At 40.5% G+C, this 16,337-nt stretch overlaps 2 protein-coding genes across 3 annotated transcripts; both read left to right on the top strand.

Moving 5' to 3' along the window:
* Positions 1 to 1,037: 1,037 nt before the first annotated feature.
* mtmr2 (myotubularin related protein 2) lies at positions 1,038 to 8,706 on the top strand. The gene is made up of 16 exons (XM_063894925.1): positions 1,038 to 1,281; positions 2,351 to 2,453; positions 2,545 to 2,568; positions 2,713 to 2,776; positions 2,872 to 2,966; positions 3,053 to 3,157; positions 3,385 to 3,489; positions 3,573 to 3,656; positions 3,868 to 4,017; positions 4,110 to 4,298; positions 4,416 to 4,601; positions 4,738 to 4,944; positions 5,042 to 5,134; positions 5,221 to 5,334; positions 5,416 to 5,592; positions 7,436 to 8,706. The coding sequence occupies exons 1-16, from the start codon at positions 1,202 to 1,204 to the stop codon at positions 7,595 to 7,597; spliced, it is 1,938 nt and encodes a 645-aa protein (XP_063750995.1). The 5' UTR covers positions 1,038 to 1,201; the 3' UTR covers positions 7,598 to 8,706.
* Positions 8,707 to 10,178: 1,472 nt separating this feature from the next.
* fam76b (family with sequence similarity 76 member B) lies at positions 10,179 to 15,405 on the top strand. Of its 2 annotated transcripts, XM_063894926.1 has the most exons (10): positions 10,182 to 10,662; positions 11,475 to 11,539; positions 11,646 to 11,700; positions 11,827 to 11,982; positions 12,071 to 12,258; positions 12,561 to 12,611; positions 12,699 to 12,776; positions 12,936 to 13,071; positions 13,167 to 13,268; positions 14,269 to 15,405. In XM_063894926.1, exons 1-10 carry the CDS (start codon positions 10,576 to 10,578, stop codon positions 14,353 to 14,355), a joined length of 1,005 nt encoding a protein of 334 aa, XP_063750996.1. In that variant the 5' UTR covers positions 10,182 to 10,575; the 3' UTR covers positions 14,356 to 15,405. The 2 variants fall into 2 exon arrangements, with proteins under 2 accessions (XP_063750997.1, XP_063750996.1); XM_063894927.1 differs by lacking the exon at positions 12,561 to 12,611 and having other exon boundaries at positions 10,179 to 10,662.
* The last annotated feature ends 932 nt before the right edge of the window (positions 15,406 to 16,337 follow it).

Raw genomic sequence — 16,337 nt, 5'->3', positions numbered from 1 at the left:
TATGAAGAATTATCTCTTACGGGGCATTGTTCCTTTAATATTTATTCTACCTTTTTCTTAAATTTGGGGTTTGAACAATGAATTTATTTTCAGAATTTCTTATTGTGCATTTAATGTTTGAACAGAATGGGTTTTATGCAATCATAACTTTAATAAACCTTGGGAAATATATAGGAATTAATTCCTAGGCTAAAAGTTTTTAATGCAAAAGTATTTTTATTGGATAAAAAGGTGGATATATATCCACAAAATTAGAGTTGCGATAAATACATTTATTTTAAAAATTAATTTGAGGTGCAAATTATAATTTCAGGTTGTCTGTCTGCCCTCTTTGGTTTGAGGCGAAACATTGAGGCTAGTTGTGTATAGCACTGTTGAGATCATCCCCACTTGAAGTACATTTATATAATGATCCTGGAAAGATTTTTCTAAATAAAAAATCGTTACCTTTTTAAAAGTTTGTTTAAAGATTGATGGAGCTTTTAGTAGCCTTTCAACATAAAGATACCTGTTTTAAAACAAACTCAGTTTGGGTTCACTGCTTACTAAATTCACACACTCATGTAATTACCTGCTTAATTCTGTAGTAGAATAAATACATATCTTCCAACATGAATATGATTAACAACAATTAATTTTAATTATACTATGTATTGTTAAAATGTTGGGATAGACATCTTAAACATTTAAATGCTCACCTTCAAGCTTCAGTGTTTGATTGCAAACAAGCTATATGTTTAGGTCCAAGCGCAAACACCATTAAATTGGGTGATGGTTTTTTTCTATTATTCCAGTAATGAACCTGGACAATTTAAAAAGCAATATGTTGTCCGTGTTGTGTTTCTCAAAATAGTTAGGATTAGAATTTTATATTATCCACAGTTTAAATGCGTTGCATGCAATCCCTGGAATTTCATTAAAAAGCATTTACCACCAAATTGCTGTAACAGATGTTTCTGAATCAAATCAAAACGTTCATAGAGCATGCATCCCTCCGGCAGGCGGCGCCAGCTCCAACAATCGCTCCATTGTGACAGGCTTTGGGAGGCTGCTGGGAAAACATGGCAGCTTCCTTTTGTTGGTGGGGATTTACTGAACTCCGCTCGGGGTTTTAAAGACATTCTTCAGTGTATACGTGGATCTTTACAGCATAATTCGGGGCCAACACCACCAGATACCCTAACGCTTGAAGCAGGAGAACATGGAGAAGAGCGGCAGCATCGACAGCTTGGGCTCGAAGCGCTCCTCGTCCCGACAGCCAAGTGTTGATTCATTGTCCAGGTAGCTAAACCCACCACAACATTATGCTTTTAAGCTAGCTTAAAGTTTTTAAAACTAAAAGACGACAGTGTATTTTAGTGTTGTAACGTGAATTAACAAGTCTAACACTAATGTTATTTTGGTAACATTTCAGAAGTGTCTGTATAAACACAAATAGTGGAATGTGCGATTCCCAAACTGCCATGACACGACCCCTGATGACAGTGAATCAGAGCACCATTTAACTAGCCTGTCATTATCGGCCATTATCCCTTAAAATGAAAAGGTCCAACAGTGAATTACGATGTGAAAATGTAAGCAAATGTCCATCGAAAGAAATCAGAGTCTAGAATAATGCCACCCATCTAGATTTTTGAATACTCAATAAATCGTGTAGGCTTTAAACCTGAGGAAAAACGAACCCAGAATGATGCCTGCAAGGTACTTCATTCATACTTAAAATGTTTCCTTGTCAGTTAAAAATACCAAAGAGGAGCTGGAGAATGTACATGCAGATCTTTAAGTAGCAAAGCAGCAGTCTAGCAATACACTATTATAAGTTAAATTCCTGCATTCAATATTAACATAAGTACGTAAGTACGAGCATTAGAACATAGGCTTCTTAAAGTACCAAAAGTGTTTGCCTTTGAGATGTTGTGGAGTATCAGTATAAAGCCGCAGAAAATGGAGATACTCAAGAAAAGAACAAGTTCCTGAAAATCTATGTATTGAATAAATTCACCCAGTTACTTCCCACCGCTTCCTTCTCTAAAGTTGCTAGAGTTTATACTAAGCAATCATTTTTGTTCGGTGGCTAATAATTAATCAAATGACGTTTCAGAACAAGTAAAATGAGAAGGAAATGGCTGTAGTTACGTTTTACTCAGACAAGTTGTATTGCCTAAAAACTTTTCTTTAAAAAAAGCCTTCTATTAAATTTGTTTATTTTAAAAAATAATTCATTTTAAAAAATGCCCCCTGTAGCACTTTGGGATTACTTTTAGTAATGAAAGGTGCTTTACAAATCAAATGTATTATTATTATTATTATTATTAATAATATTATTGTTTGTCCTGTTATCTCTCCACAGCACGTCCACCTCTCGTTCTGACCGCTCAGCCCAGGCCAAAGCACCTTCTGCCATGTCTTGTGACTCTGCGGCCGCCCCTACAGAGCTCTCCCCAGAGCTCAGGGTCAGTCACCTGCACACATTTCACCTCATCATGCTGTTTTTTTGACTTACTCATAATAATGTCCAACTCTCCTCTTTTCTGCCTTCTTAAGGTCAAGCCAAAACCTGCTGCCAAGGTATGCCTTCTTGTGTAATACAAACTAGTCAATGCAGGTCTTTGAATAATAATAATTAGGATGATTACCTTAGCAAGTTTAATATGTTCAGGATAAGAGAGCGGTTCTCCTTTAGGTATCATTTATATCTTATCTTTTAACCAGGTGCCTAGAGATTCAGATAAAGAAGAGCCTCAGTTACTTCCAAATGAAACTGTGCATGACATGGGTACGTGCTCTCTTTGCATTCACACATTAAAGGCAACACATACTATATATGTGTTGTACTTGGCATGTAAACATAGTTTTTTCTTCATTCTGTAGCCCAAGATGTCACTTACTTCTGTCCTTTCATCGGAGCAATGAGGGGGACGGTGACAGTTACCAACTACAGGCTTTTCTTCAGATGCATGGACAGAGTATGTTTCATGAATGAAAAATAAAAAAGCGGTATTCATCTCTCGACAAACTATTGTGTTTGTGTTAATGCGTAGTTTGTTTCTAGGAACCATCATTTGTGTTAGACCTGCCCCTCGGTGTGGTGAGTCGTGTGGAAAAGATTGGGAGTGCTTCTAGTCGCGGAGACGTGTCATACGGGCTAGTATGCAAGGTGAGTCGGATGTAGAATCTGCTTTATATGGCGATTCAGAACTTTAACAGGTTATAGATTCAACAACCTTATGTCAACTCAGATGGCACAGTCACAAAGAATCAGAAATCAAATAATAGAAAAAAAAGAGCGAGTCTATGAACAAGCTTTGTGTCTACATTAGCACAGTTAAGACCTGTTATTGACCTCATAGATTGTCCATGACCTGCTGCTCTGCCTATCTGCAGGATATGCGTAATCTGCGATTTGCACACAAACAACTGGAGGACACACTGAGGAAGTCCATTTTCGAAGTGCTGCTGAAATTTGCGTTTCCTGTTTCCAACGGGCTGGTGAGTGATTTTTAAGCTTTGTTGTCTCTGACACCATACATCAGCACCGTCTGCTGACTGAACTTCTCTCCCACTCTCCACAGCAAATCTTTGCCTTTGAATATGGCCAAGTGTTTCCTGAGAACGGATGGAAGGTGTATGACGCTGTCTCGGAATACAAAAGACAGGTAATTAAAAACAACATGATCCAACGGCACATCTTAATTAGATTGTAGAGTTTGTTTAAATTAGGGTGGTATGAAGTTATTTCTCTCATACTGTCTGTGCTGCAGCACCTCTTTTCACCCTCTAAATAAGTAACACATACGACCCCACTTAAAAAATCTAATCTAATATTACAGACAGTTTATTACGTTTGTTCTTTGTGTGTTTTTAAAGGGTATACCAAATGAAAGTTGGAGGGTAACAAAAGTAAATGACCACTACGAGGTTTCTGACACCTACCCATCAACCCTGGCGGTGCCTGTCAACATACCAGACGAAGAGCTGAAGAGAGTAGCTGCCTTCCGCGCCAAGGGAAGGATACCAGTGAGTGACCTTTTGTCAGCATGAACCTACCTACCTCTCCTCATCAGATGTCAGACTGTCTTTGGTAATGTTCTGGTACACTCTGTGTGCAGGTGTTGTCGTGGATCCATCCAGAGAGCCAGGCCACAGTGACGCGCTGCAGTCAGCCCATGGTGGGAGTAAACGGGAAGCGCAGCAAAGAGGATGAGAAATACTTACAGGCTATTATGGATGCTAATGCTCAGTCCCACAAACTCTTCATCTTTGATGCCAGGCCCAGTGTCAACGCTGCTGCCAACAAGGTATATCCATACTTTGTAGAATAACAGAAAATCAGCATCTCTTTACAGAATGTAGGGAAACTCTAGTTCTGCTTGCTAAATTTCTTCTCTTGTGTGTTTTTTTCTTTTCCTCTTCAGATGAAAGGCGGTGGTTATGAAAGTGAAGATGCTTATCAAAATGCTGAGCTGGTGTTCTTGGATATTCACAACATTCACGTGATGAGAGAGTCCCTACGCAAGCTGAAGGACGTGGTCTACCCCAACATCGAGGATTCCCATTGGCTCTCCAATCTGGAGTCCACTCATTGGCTTGAGCACATCAAGGTAAGCATGCTGATGCATCACTGTGAATGTTTTTTGATTTTTGATTCGCTCACACATTAAAAACATTTGGCAATGTATACCAGATCTCCTCTCAACTTGAGGTAGAAAAACAACCAATCTGTATACGTGTTTTTAGTTGATCCTAGCAGGAGCACTGCGTATTGCAGACAAAGTGGAGTCTGGGAAAACTTCAGTGGTGGTGCACTGCAGCGACGGTTGGGATCGCACGGGCCAGCTGACCTCCCTGGCCATGCTCATGCTTGATGCTTACTACCGCACCATCCGGGGCTTCGAGGTCCTGCTGGAGAAAGAGTGGCTGAGCTTCGGTCACCGCTTCCAGCTGGTAAACACATTTTCTCACACTATTTTTGACGTTCGGTAAACCACAGGAGCATGGTAACGTTATCAGTTGCATCATTGGTTATCCTTTGTTCTTTTAGCGTGTCGGTCACGGCGATAAGAACCACACAGACGCCGACCGCTCACCGGTTTTCATTCAGTTCATCGACTGTGTCTGGCAATTGACTCGCCAGGTAAGCAATAAATGGGACTGATGTTGTTAAATTATTCAGATCAACACGGTCTTTCAAGGACACTAAAGAAGCTGTTTTTATTTTAGTTTCCTGCTGCCTTTGAGTTCAACGAATACTTCCTGGTGACCATCCTGGATCACCTGTACAGCTGCCTGTTTGGGACATTTTTGTGCAACAGCGAACAGCAGAGGCAGAAGGAGGTAAGAGCATTTTTTTCAAAGCTTTGTTAGAGGTCTGAGTTGCATCCAGAGTCATGTCAACCTCCCCTTTTTATTTTACAGGAGATTCCCAAGAGAACAGTGTCGTTGTGGTCCTATATTAACAGCCAGCTGGAGGACTTCACCAATCCCTTGTATGTGAACTACTCCAACCATGTGCTGTTTCCTGTAGTAAGCTTACGTCACCTTGAGCTTTGGGTTGGCTACTACATCCGCTGGAACCCTCGCATGAGGCCTCAGGTATGTCAATAGGCATTTTAAGGCCAGACACATTGGGCCAAAACATCGTTTTTTTTGATGCACTGGTCAATTTTGAAATGCGGTTTTCGTCCTGTTCGTGGAACGACGGACCAGCTTTTCACTCTCGCAAGGATCCTGGAGGGGGCCTGGGAGTACGCTAATCCGGTCTACATGTGCTTTGTGGATTTGGAGAAGGCGTATGACCGGGTTCCCAGGGAGATACTGTGGGAGGTGCTGCGGGAGTATGGGGCGAGGGGGTCTCTACTCAGGGCCATCCAATCTCTGTAAACCCAAAGCGAGAGCTGTGTCCGGGTCCTCGGCAGCACGTCGGACCGATTTCCGGTGAGGGTTGGCCTCCGCCAGGGCTGCGCTTTGTCACCAATCCTGTTTGTGATATTCATGGACAGGATTTCGAGGCGTAGTCGTGGGGGAGGGGGTCTGCAGTTCGGTGGGCTAAGGATTGCACCACTGCTTTTTGCAGATGATGTGGTCCTAATGGCTTCATCGGTCTGTGACCTTCAGCACTCACTGGATCGGTTCGCGGCCGAGTGTGAAGCGGCTGGGATGAGGATCAGCACCTCCAAATCTGAGGCCATGGTTCTCAGCAGGAAACCGATGGACTGTCCACTCCGGGTAGGGAATGAAGCCTTACCCCAAGTGAAGGAGTTCAAGTATCTCGGGGTCTTGTTCTCGAGTGAGGGAACAATGGAGCGTGAGATGGGCCGGAGAATCGGAGCAGCGGGAGCGGTACTGCAGTCGCTTTACCGCACCGTTGTGACGAAAACAGAGCAGAGCCAGAAGGCAAAGCTCTCTGTCTACCGGGCCATCTTCGTTCCTACCCTCACCTATGGTCATGAAGGATGGGTCATGACCGACAGAACGAGATCGCGGATACAAGCAGCCGAAATGGGATTTCTCCGCAGGGTGGCTGGCATCTCCCTTAGGGATAAGGTGAGAAGTTCAGTCATCCGGGAGGGACTCGGAGTAGAACCGCTGCTCCTTCGCGTTGAAAGGAGCCAGTTGAGGTGGTTCGGGCACCTAGTGAGGATTCCACCTGGGCGCCTCCCTAGGGAGGTGTTCCAGGCACGTCCAGCTGGGAAGAGACCGAGGGGTAGACCTAGGACCAGGTGGAGGGATTATATCTCTTCGCTGGCCTGGGAGCGCCTTGGAATCCCCCAGTCAGAGCTGGTTGATGTGGCCAGGGAAAGGAAAGTTTGGTGCTCTCTGCTGGAGCTGTTACCTCCGCGACCCTGACGGAAAAGCGGGAGAAGATGGATGGATGGATGGATGGATGGTCAATTTTGAGATTTTGGGCATTTTTGCTTTTCTCACTTTCAGTCTAGTGGAAAGAAAACATTCAAATATACAATTAGGAGTTTATTGTAATCACTTTCTGTATTTGCACGTGAAGAATTTACCAAATTCATGAAAAGTTGTGTAATTAAACATAACATATTATCCTTATGTGAATAATTCACTAACATTTGAATAATCCACTTATGATACAGGTCTTTGAAGATTTTTCCTTAAAAAAGGTTTTATTTTTGTAATACTCCAGAAATATCCACTTCAGTGGCACTTACACACACTGCAGAGGGGCTCATTCATATATCATTAACAACAAACTCATTTATAGAACACTGAGACAATGGAATTAGACATAACTTAATGTAAGTAATCAGCTGCTGAAGTCTCCAAGTGGTATGTATTTATACAATTCTTTACATTATTTACCGGGGTGCCTCCCCTTTAGATCGGACTTCAGTGTTTTAAAGGGAATTGTTTGCATTTCACTGAAGAGTTTAACTTAAGATTTACAGGTCAACTTCATGTGTTGTTACAGGAACCTGTTCATCAGCGCTACAAGGAGCTGCTGGCGAAGCGTGCGGAGCTGCAGAAGAGAGTGGACGAGTTGCAGCGGGAGGTGACCAATCGCTCAGCATCATCCTCTGAACGTGCCGGCTCCCCCACACGCTCCATCACTCCGGTGCAGACCTTTGTTTGACGCAACTGTGACACTCATGACGGTCGCGGAAGCTAAACACTACCTGTGAGAGGCTGCCATACAGTAGTCATCAGTAGGTAACACCATGAAGGACCTGGGTGCTAAACTGGCTCTTTGGGTGAAACGCCATGTTACACACTAGCACCAAATGTCTGTTTGTGTTTGCACATTTTACAGGGATCGTAGAGTCTGCTTACAACAAGACACTTTCTCTTATTGCTTTTACTACAGCCATATTGTACTCTGCTTCCAGAGTTGATATGTGAGTAATAGACTGTCTTGCTCATCGACCTACCTACAATCAGTGTTGGACTATTTTTGAAGTACATTAAATATTACTCGAGTGAATTATGTATGCCTTATACACTTCATAGGAACACTCACTTCATTCCTCTACACTACAAATGTTAAGACCTTGATTTAAAGCAATTGTGAAGATGTAAATTACAGCAGACTTAAACTTATTAAGTGGTCTGGTTAACTATTCAACAATGTAGCTAAAGGGCTATTGTGTTAGCTTATTCTAATGTTGAGAAAATATAGACATAGTGTGCATTAAAATAAGTTGGCAGATTGTCTTCCGACGTCAGTGCTTTTAGATTGGGACCAAATATCTCGGTTTCTTCATGAATACATAGTCTTATGTATTGTGTTATTCTCATGTTGTGTAAGTTTCATTTTTCTAACTAGTTATTTATTATCCTTCTTTCCAGACTTTTATGCCTGTCTAATGTCACAAATGAATTAGAAATGTTCCCATGCAATATTAATATGCTAATCAGAATATGCAACACTTAATTTTGTCCAGTTAATAGTTAAGGTATACATACTAAAAAGTTAATGTGTATCCATTTCTTCAGATTCTTTTACAAACTAGTGTCAGCCAATATTTTTTATAGGAAGAACAATATGTAACGATTAATAGTTTGCCTTGGGTGTTTGTTCAAATTGTATTTTAAATATCTGTGCCTTGATCTAATTGACTGATGGCAGGAAAAAGAATTGCACAGTTTAAAAAAAAACGTCAATTAATAATGTTGAAACGGTAAATACAGTGTCAACCTTTGCACTGCTTATGTAAATACTTTCAATAAACACAGGACACAGGAGTCAGTATTATTTGTTTCAGTAGCACGATGTGTGAACGTAGTTTATTTCTTGCCTTTTTTTAATTATTAGTGTTTCAAATGATAGCAGAACCCCCACGACATGAACAATAACTGTAAAATATGAAGCACAATATGCATTAGTTAGATAAAACAGACACCATAATATGTTTTACATTTTAATTTACCTACAATTGTCATCTTCATTAACCCTCACTTCACTCATTGAATCATTTAGACGTAGCTTACATTCTGTTATACAGTTTATCCTGTAGGTGGTGCAGTCTCTGGTCCTCAGCAGTCCCAATCCTGAAACCGGTAACATTCTGATTATGGTCTTTCCATCTAATATAATAAAGAAAAGTTTGAGATTTACAGTATGACTGTGCTCGGGGGTAATGTTAGTCTCAGTGTATCTGGAAACATAAGCATGATCATATTCAAGCTGTTTCATTGTCATATCTGAATATTAGATGACTGGCCATAAATTAGCTTTAAGGCATCCTTAACACATTTACTATCTTACCTATAACATCAAATGAATTGATATTACCACTAACATTGCTTTAATCTAAATTATACCTCTATTAAAGTATGACTGTTTTCCAAAAGCATTTGAGTGAGGCTGAGCTGCTGTAAGTGCACATATGAAGTCAACCTTTTATGAACTTTTATGCTCTCGTGTTAGTTTATTGTGGATACTCTGATTTCCGCTGACTTCTTACGACATGTTATTGTGATAAAGTTATTCATATTTCTATTATAGTCATTACCTTTTATAATTAACAAGAACCTCATCTTAGTGAGTCTGTTAATTAACAGAATGAGACTAAATATAGCTGCTGCACAGAATTAGGTTATGTAGGAACTCCATCAATGGATCCAAGCCTCCAGGAACCTCAGTCCGACAATGTACATTGAGATGTCACACAATTTTCAGAATTGAAATCCAATCTGTTTGATTATTAGGCACTGAGCTGCATATGACCATATTTTGATACTGAATATCATATTCAGGGCCACACTGTTATTTATAAAAGCTTTGCTATACACTGGTTAATACCTTCAATACAATTATGAATCAACATTACAGGTAGCCAGCATGTATTGAATCAATAGTTGCCTGTTACAGCAGCCATTTATAGATTGTATAAAGATATAAAATGATGGATTTTTTTGAAGAACCTCTTATAAATGACGTTTACCTACATGGCCATTTTTCTTTAAAAATATATATATCTTGACTTGTGATACTTTATAAACATTTGTAAAAATCAAGATTAAGATTAATCGAGAATCAGCAGAATTCAATAAATGATGGTCAATAAGTATAAAGTGGAGCTGTGTTGAGTAAATCCGCGCATGTGATTGGCTCTGTCCATTTCAAACAGTAAATCCCGCGGACGGATGTTGTGTCGCGATAGGTTTCCTTTCTTCTTGTGGAGCTCACTTCCTGTTACATGACGACGGCGTTGATACAAAAAGAGAGAAGGAAAACAGGAAAATACCTTTCTTGGCGAGAACAGTGGAAACTTAATACAAATAGCGAGATATAGGTTAACGGGTTGCTTATTCAGCGGCATAAGCAACGGCTCATCTGAAGTTGGTCGGGTTGGATAACGTGTGAAAGATAACAAATATTTGGAGTTTATTGTTCTTCGCCTGCTCCTTCCAGCTAAGCTATTTCTGTGTTGCCCAGCGCTACTTAGCCGAGCTAGCTAACGTTAGCTAACAGTGGATGCCAGTGCTGTTTGTGTGTTCTCAGTCCTGTATTAGCGAACAGGCTAGAAAGGAAATAGCGTCGGTAATCCGTTCAATTTGCAGCTGGACTCTGCTAACCTCATCTAGCTCGGTGACATTAGTTCAGCGAGAATGGCAACGTCGGCTCTGTACGCCTGTACGAAGTGTAACCAGCGGTACCCCTTCGAGGAGCTCTCGCAGGGCCAGCAGCTGTGCAAGGTATCTGGATGTGTGTGGTGGATGCCTTCAAACAAGACACACCAACAACAGTAAAACTGTGGATGTATTATAAGGGGCTGTTGCCGTATGGTGTGATGGTGTTTCGACAAGTCAGATTATGTAACAGCATTTATCTGTCCAACCTGGAAGCGCTAATTCAGAGAGTAATCTTGTTTAGATCATGTCATACGACGATCCTGTTTTAACTGACTGAAAACTCAGTCCTCCTACATCTTTAGCCACTGAACAACAATAACTCATAACTTTAACATAATTGTGTTTTTTAAGAATTGCCATCGGTGTATATACTTGCTAACTTGTTGCACTTGTTGCCGTGTTTACATATTATTTGGTATTCTAGAGGAGTGTGTTTATTAACATCCATGACTGCACTGATTCATATATTTTCAAAGCAAGTAGTATAAACAAAATAGACAGCTTTATCAGTTTGGAAACCTTCCAGGAGGGATGTTTTCCAATAGTAAGACGACATGTCTTTGTTCATGATAGTTAAAGCACAAGGTCAATGAAAACCACAAAAACATTACTGTTGGTTTATGTTTTTTCCCACAATTCCACACTGGCTCTGTTCTGTTGTGTTATTTTGTGCTACTCTGCCCATCCCTTCTGGAATAATATCTTGTGTTGACCAACCAAAAGCGGTCAAACTAAACTTGTTTCTCTTCTTGTATACACCCAAATATTTAGTTGTTGCGAAATACAAGGTGTTATGGGGCAATGTTGGTTCTGATGTGCCTGCTGCAATAGCACAATTACGCTCATGAGAGCATTTCTTTGTTTTGTTGCCACAGGAATGTCGCATCGCACATCCAATAGTGAAGTGCACATTCTGCAGATCCGAGTTCCAGCAGGAAAGGTGAGATATTTCCTCCTTGTGATAAATCTATGCTATTATTAATCGAGAATGTGTGCATTTTTTTTGTCTTTTGTTTTGGATTCACACCTCGGTTTATTCTTTACAGTAAAACCAATACAATCTGCAAGAAGTGTGCTCAGAACGTCAAACAGTTTGGAACAGTAAGTCAAAAGTTATTCTTGAATGACTTTGCCCTCAGGTTGTACAGTATTTTGTGTGGCACTTAATGTTTGTTTACCGTTCAAAATAAACACATTTTTCACATTGACTTTGTCTCTGTTTTTCAGCCCAAACCCTGCCAGTACTGTAACATCATTGCCGCTTTTATCGGGACAAAATGTCAGCGCTGTACGAACTCAGAGAAGAAATATGGACCTCCACAGACCTGTGAGCAGTGCAAACAGCAATGTGCTTTTGACCGTAAGGAGGAAGGCAGGAGAAAGGTACAAACATCACACTTGCAACCACATCTGACAGTGAATTTGTTACAGCTGATCTAATACGGAGTACAATATCCTTATTCTGTTACAGGTGGACGGGAAATTGCTGTGCTGGCTCTGTACTTTGTCATACCGCCGTGTCCTGCAGAAGACCAAGGAGCAGAGGAAGGGCTTCGGCTCCTCCAACTCATCCTCCCTGAATGAGAAAGACCACCACTCCAGACCTCATCATCATCACCACCACCACCACCAACACAGACACAGCAGCTCTCATCACAAGTACGTCCTCTGTCGGGTCATTGTTGGGCATTTTAACACAGTATAATGGCACCTGTGCATAGTATAGTGTGTATATATAGTATACAGTTCTGTTAAAAATTAAAAGACCACTCCATATTTTGTTGAATCTCAATCTCTACATGTGAATTCCAAACCAGAAAGGTTGTCAGTAGTTTATCATGCAGTTTGCTGCAGTGGCCTCTCAATTTTTTCTGGAGCTGTATATATGATTGTTAATACAAAGCATTGAAGCAAGTAGAAAGTTAGATCAAGGGATTTAATGGCTTAATTATCTCATGCAGACTGAGTGGGAGCTTAAGTCCAGAGCAGGAGCAGGGGCTGTGGAAGCAGAGGTAAAACTTCCCTTTTCATCCGAACTGTGTAATAGAGGGGAAAAAGGGCCAACAATTTTACTCTACCATTTTGATTGTTGTTTGCAGCCATAAATCTTCTTCAATCCAGAAGGAGACTCCAAAGAAGAAACCAAAACTGGAGATGAAGCCATCCAACGGGGACAGGTATTGACAAATGTCAAATGTTTTAAAGTGATTTGTTTACATTTTCGGTGATGGAAAAATGCTCATTCCTTTTGCAATCATCCTGCTGAAGGGGTTTTCCTCCTACATGTTAACTACCCATCTCAATACTGGCCCTGTTTTTTACCTTACGCCATTCAGTAGTTCTATCACCCAGTCAATGGACTCTGGAGGAACGGATAACTTCATTCTCATCAGCCAGCTGAAAGAGGAAGTGATGTCACTGAAGAGACTTCTGCAGCAGAAGGATCAAACCATTCTAGAGAAGGACCGAAAGGTAGGCTATCACCCTCTGGCTTTAAAGAGTCAACGTCAAAATCACCGTTGGTCCTTCTGTTTGTTTGACATATTTATTATTTATTTCCCCTCTAGCTCACAGAGCTCAAAGCAGACTTTCAGTACCAGGAATCCAACATGAGAGTTAAGATGAACCAAATGGATAAATCGCACAAAGAGTCTATGGAGTTACAGCAGGTAGGAACAACAGATGCACACCTCACAGGTGTTTCTTAAACGTTTCAACCCAACACTCAACACCTAAAAAAAATATTGCCAACTTACACAATTTGTTTATCCTGCAAGCTGTGACAATAAAAACATATATTGTGCAGCCTGAGTTGAAACTAATGTAAACGTTTTACTCACTACATAGCTGCTTTTGCTTTTTGAAGAGTTTTACAGGGTCCAAACATTCCAATGAACATGTTTCCAGGAGGTGTGTTAATATAATTTTTACCAAAGCACGCCTTTTAATGTTAGTCCTGTCAATCACTGACAGCCAACCATTTCAGTTCAAATACCAGCTTCTCTTTTAACCACTTAGAGGCCCAGTAGAATTAACCCCACGCTAAACCAGTTCCCATTCCTGAGATTATCGTTTTCAAGTACATCTTGCAGTCATACTTACTAGAATGTTGTTTTTTTAATGTACAAACATGTTGGAGAAACACTGCATAATGTTCCTCTGTTGTTGTTGTTTTGCATGGTTTGAAGTAGGTTTGTCTAATAATTGCCACTATTGCAAAATAATTGCTTAAAAATGTAAAGCAGTGTCTAGACCCATATCCTGCTTGTGTGTCCTATGTTCCAGGGATGAGTCACTTGTTGCATAAGTTTGAGGTCTGCTGTTATGAACAACCAGCTTCAGTTTCCTGTTAAGCTCGGATGTATTTTTTTTATTATGATAGCTATTTTGTTAGTGTGACCGCTGCTGCTGTTGTTCCATGCTGAGTGGACTAAAGCTGTTTTTAATCAGAACATTTTAAAATTTAATGTTTCCCATGTCAGGTAACCATTTAGTCTCAGATGAATGACGAGTATGTCACATATAAAAGTGCATGCTTTAAGCTAAACTGGTGTGTGTTTTCACATTAATTAGGTTTAGGCAAATTTAAATCTTAAGGACGAACAACATTGTGATTTTGAAAAAAGTCAGAACGATGCATTTACCACCATGTATCATCTGTTTCCACAGGGCAAGAACAGGGAATTGATGAAACAAGTTGCCGCTCTCTCTAAAGGAAAGAAATTTGACCGGACAGGAAGTTCACTGCTGACCTAACAATGGGTTTGCCAACGGGTAACAACAAAGAGCGGCTTCATTGTTCTAACACTGTGAAAGTCTCCCTCTTGTGTAATCTCATTGCCATCAACATTGATAACTCCTCAAATGGTAACGAGCGAGACCATGTTGTACATGGAACTGTACTGTTGACTCAAAGAACCCTTTCTCTAATGTCAGCATATTTTAGATATTTTATGGCAACTTTTCCACTGGCTCATGAGATGTGTGATTGAGTGGAGGATGGAGCCCTCGTTTTTAACACTGCCGGGCCAAAACAGAAAGCGTGGTGTGCTGATGTGGGCAGCATTCTGTCAACTCGATGTATCCACCTGATTTTTATGGATCTCATGCAATTTATTTATTCAACTGTATTTCTTAGCTTTTTTATTTCCTCACAACATACTAAGAGAATATCCACATTTTGGGGTTTCCTTCAATAGCAATTAGTTATATTTTTCTAAATTTTATGTGAATGCAAAAGACAAGTTCTCTTCAACAGAGACCTGGCGCAACTTTACAATGTATGCAAACGTGGGAAGGGTGACCACAAAGCTGCCTCTCAACGGATGAGAACCCTCTCAGTAACAATTCACAAAACTACCAATGAACACTTTAAAAGGCTGTCTGACAGAGAGACACCTCCTGGCTGCCCTCTTTCTCACTGTGTGACAGCCGTATTGCTGTGCTGTTTCTCTTTAGTGGAAAGATTGTAATACTGCATGATTTTACTGCCAGACACCGATTGGCATTGTGGTCAGACTTCTTTTTTCCCCTCCCCCTTTTTAATTAGTTTTCTAAGAATCACTTGTAAATGTATTACTGGGGTCAGCCATTGTATTTAAACTATTGCTTGTATCTGTTTTAGTGAGTACAGTATGTGTATGGTAAGGCCAGTTGAAATTAACATGTCTGTAGAAGATGCTTTTTAAGGAACACATCTATCACCTTGCATTATTGGGCTGGTTTCATACCGTGGCGTCCAGGATCACTTTTGTACTTTTTTCCAAACCAACTGTTTTAAAAATATTAAAACTGGCTAAACTGTTATTGTATGTTTGTTTTTATTGACCATTTAAGTGTTTAACAGTTACATTTTTACAGTGCCCTCCAGAATTATTGGTACCCCTTTGGTAAAAATGAGCAAAACAAGTTGAAAAAAATTGTCTTTATTGTTTTTCCTCATTATATTTCATTCAAAATATTAACAAAAATCTTACCTTTTTACTGAAGTATAATAATGTTGACTTTAAATAAATATTTTTCTCCAAGACATGTGTGCCACAATTATTGGCACCCCTTCATTTAATATGTTGTGCAGCCTCCTTTAGCCAGGATTACAGCTCTGAGTCTCCTCCTGTAATGCTTGATGAGGTTGGTGAACACACGGCACGGGATCTGAGACCATTCTTCCATACAGAATGTCTCCAGATCCTTCAGATTCCGAGGTTGATGCTTGTGGACTCTCCTCTTCAGCTCCTCCCACACATTTTCAATGGGATTTAGGTCTGGGGACTGTGGTGGCCATGTCTTTATTCTGTGGTCAGTAAACCATTTTTGAGTAGATTTTGAGGTGTGCTTCAGATTGTTGTCCTGCTGGAAGGTCCAACCATGGCCCATCTTAAGCTTCCGAGCAGAGGCTGTCATGTTTTCATTTAATATCTGCTGGTATTTGATAGAGTCCATGATACCATGTATCCTAACAAGCTGTCCAGGGCCTTTGGAGGAAAAACAGCCCACCACATCAAAGATCCACCAGCATACTTCCCAGTGGGTATGAGGTGCTTTTCTGTATGGCTATCTTTCTGTCTACGCCAAACCCACCTTTGACGTTTGTTGTCAAAAAGCTCTATTTTGGGCTCATCTGACCATATAACCCTGTCCCATTCGAAGTCCCAGTCACGTTTGGCAAACTGGACGCTTTAGTTTGTTGTTAATTGAAAGCAATGTTTTTTTCCTGGCAACCCTCCCAAACAACTTGT

This window comes from Eleginops maclovinus, chromosome 11 (assembly GCF_036324505.1).
Source record: "Eleginops maclovinus isolate JMC-PN-2008 ecotype Puerto Natales chromosome 11, JC_Emac_rtc_rv5, whole genome shotgun sequence".
Lineage (NCBI taxonomy): Eukaryota > Metazoa > Chordata > Actinopteri > Perciformes > Eleginopidae > Eleginops > Eleginops maclovinus.
The sequence above is the reverse complement of the archived record's forward strand: the minus strand, read 5'-3'. Positions and strand labels throughout refer to the sequence as shown.

Excerpts from the sequence above, each read along its gene's own strand:
- mtmr2 (XM_063894925.1), top strand. The coding sequence starts at position 1,202 with ATGGAGAAGAGCGGCAGCATCGACAGCTTGGGCTCGAAGCGCTCCTCG. Across the intron at positions 2,569-2,712 it reads AGCCAAAACCTGCTGCCAAG|GTGCCTAGAGATTCAGATAA; the intron begins GTATGCCTTCTT and ends TCTTTTAACCAG. Across the intron at positions 2,777-2,871 it reads TGAAACTGTGCATGACATGG|CCCAAGATGTCACTTACTTC; the intron begins GTACGTGCTCTC and ends TTCATTCTGTAG.
- fam76b (XM_063894926.1), top strand. The coding sequence starts at position 10,576 with ATGGCAACGTCGGCTCTGTACGCCTGTACGAAGTGTAACCAGCGGTAC. Across the intron at positions 11,540-11,645 it reads TCCGAGTTCCAGCAGGAAAG|TAAAACCAATACAATCTGCA; the intron begins GTGAGATATTTC and ends TATTCTTTACAG. Across the intron at positions 12,777-12,935 it reads AAGCCATCCAACGGGGACAG|TAGTTCTATCACCCAGTCAA; the intron begins GTATTGACAAAT and ends TACGCCATTCAG.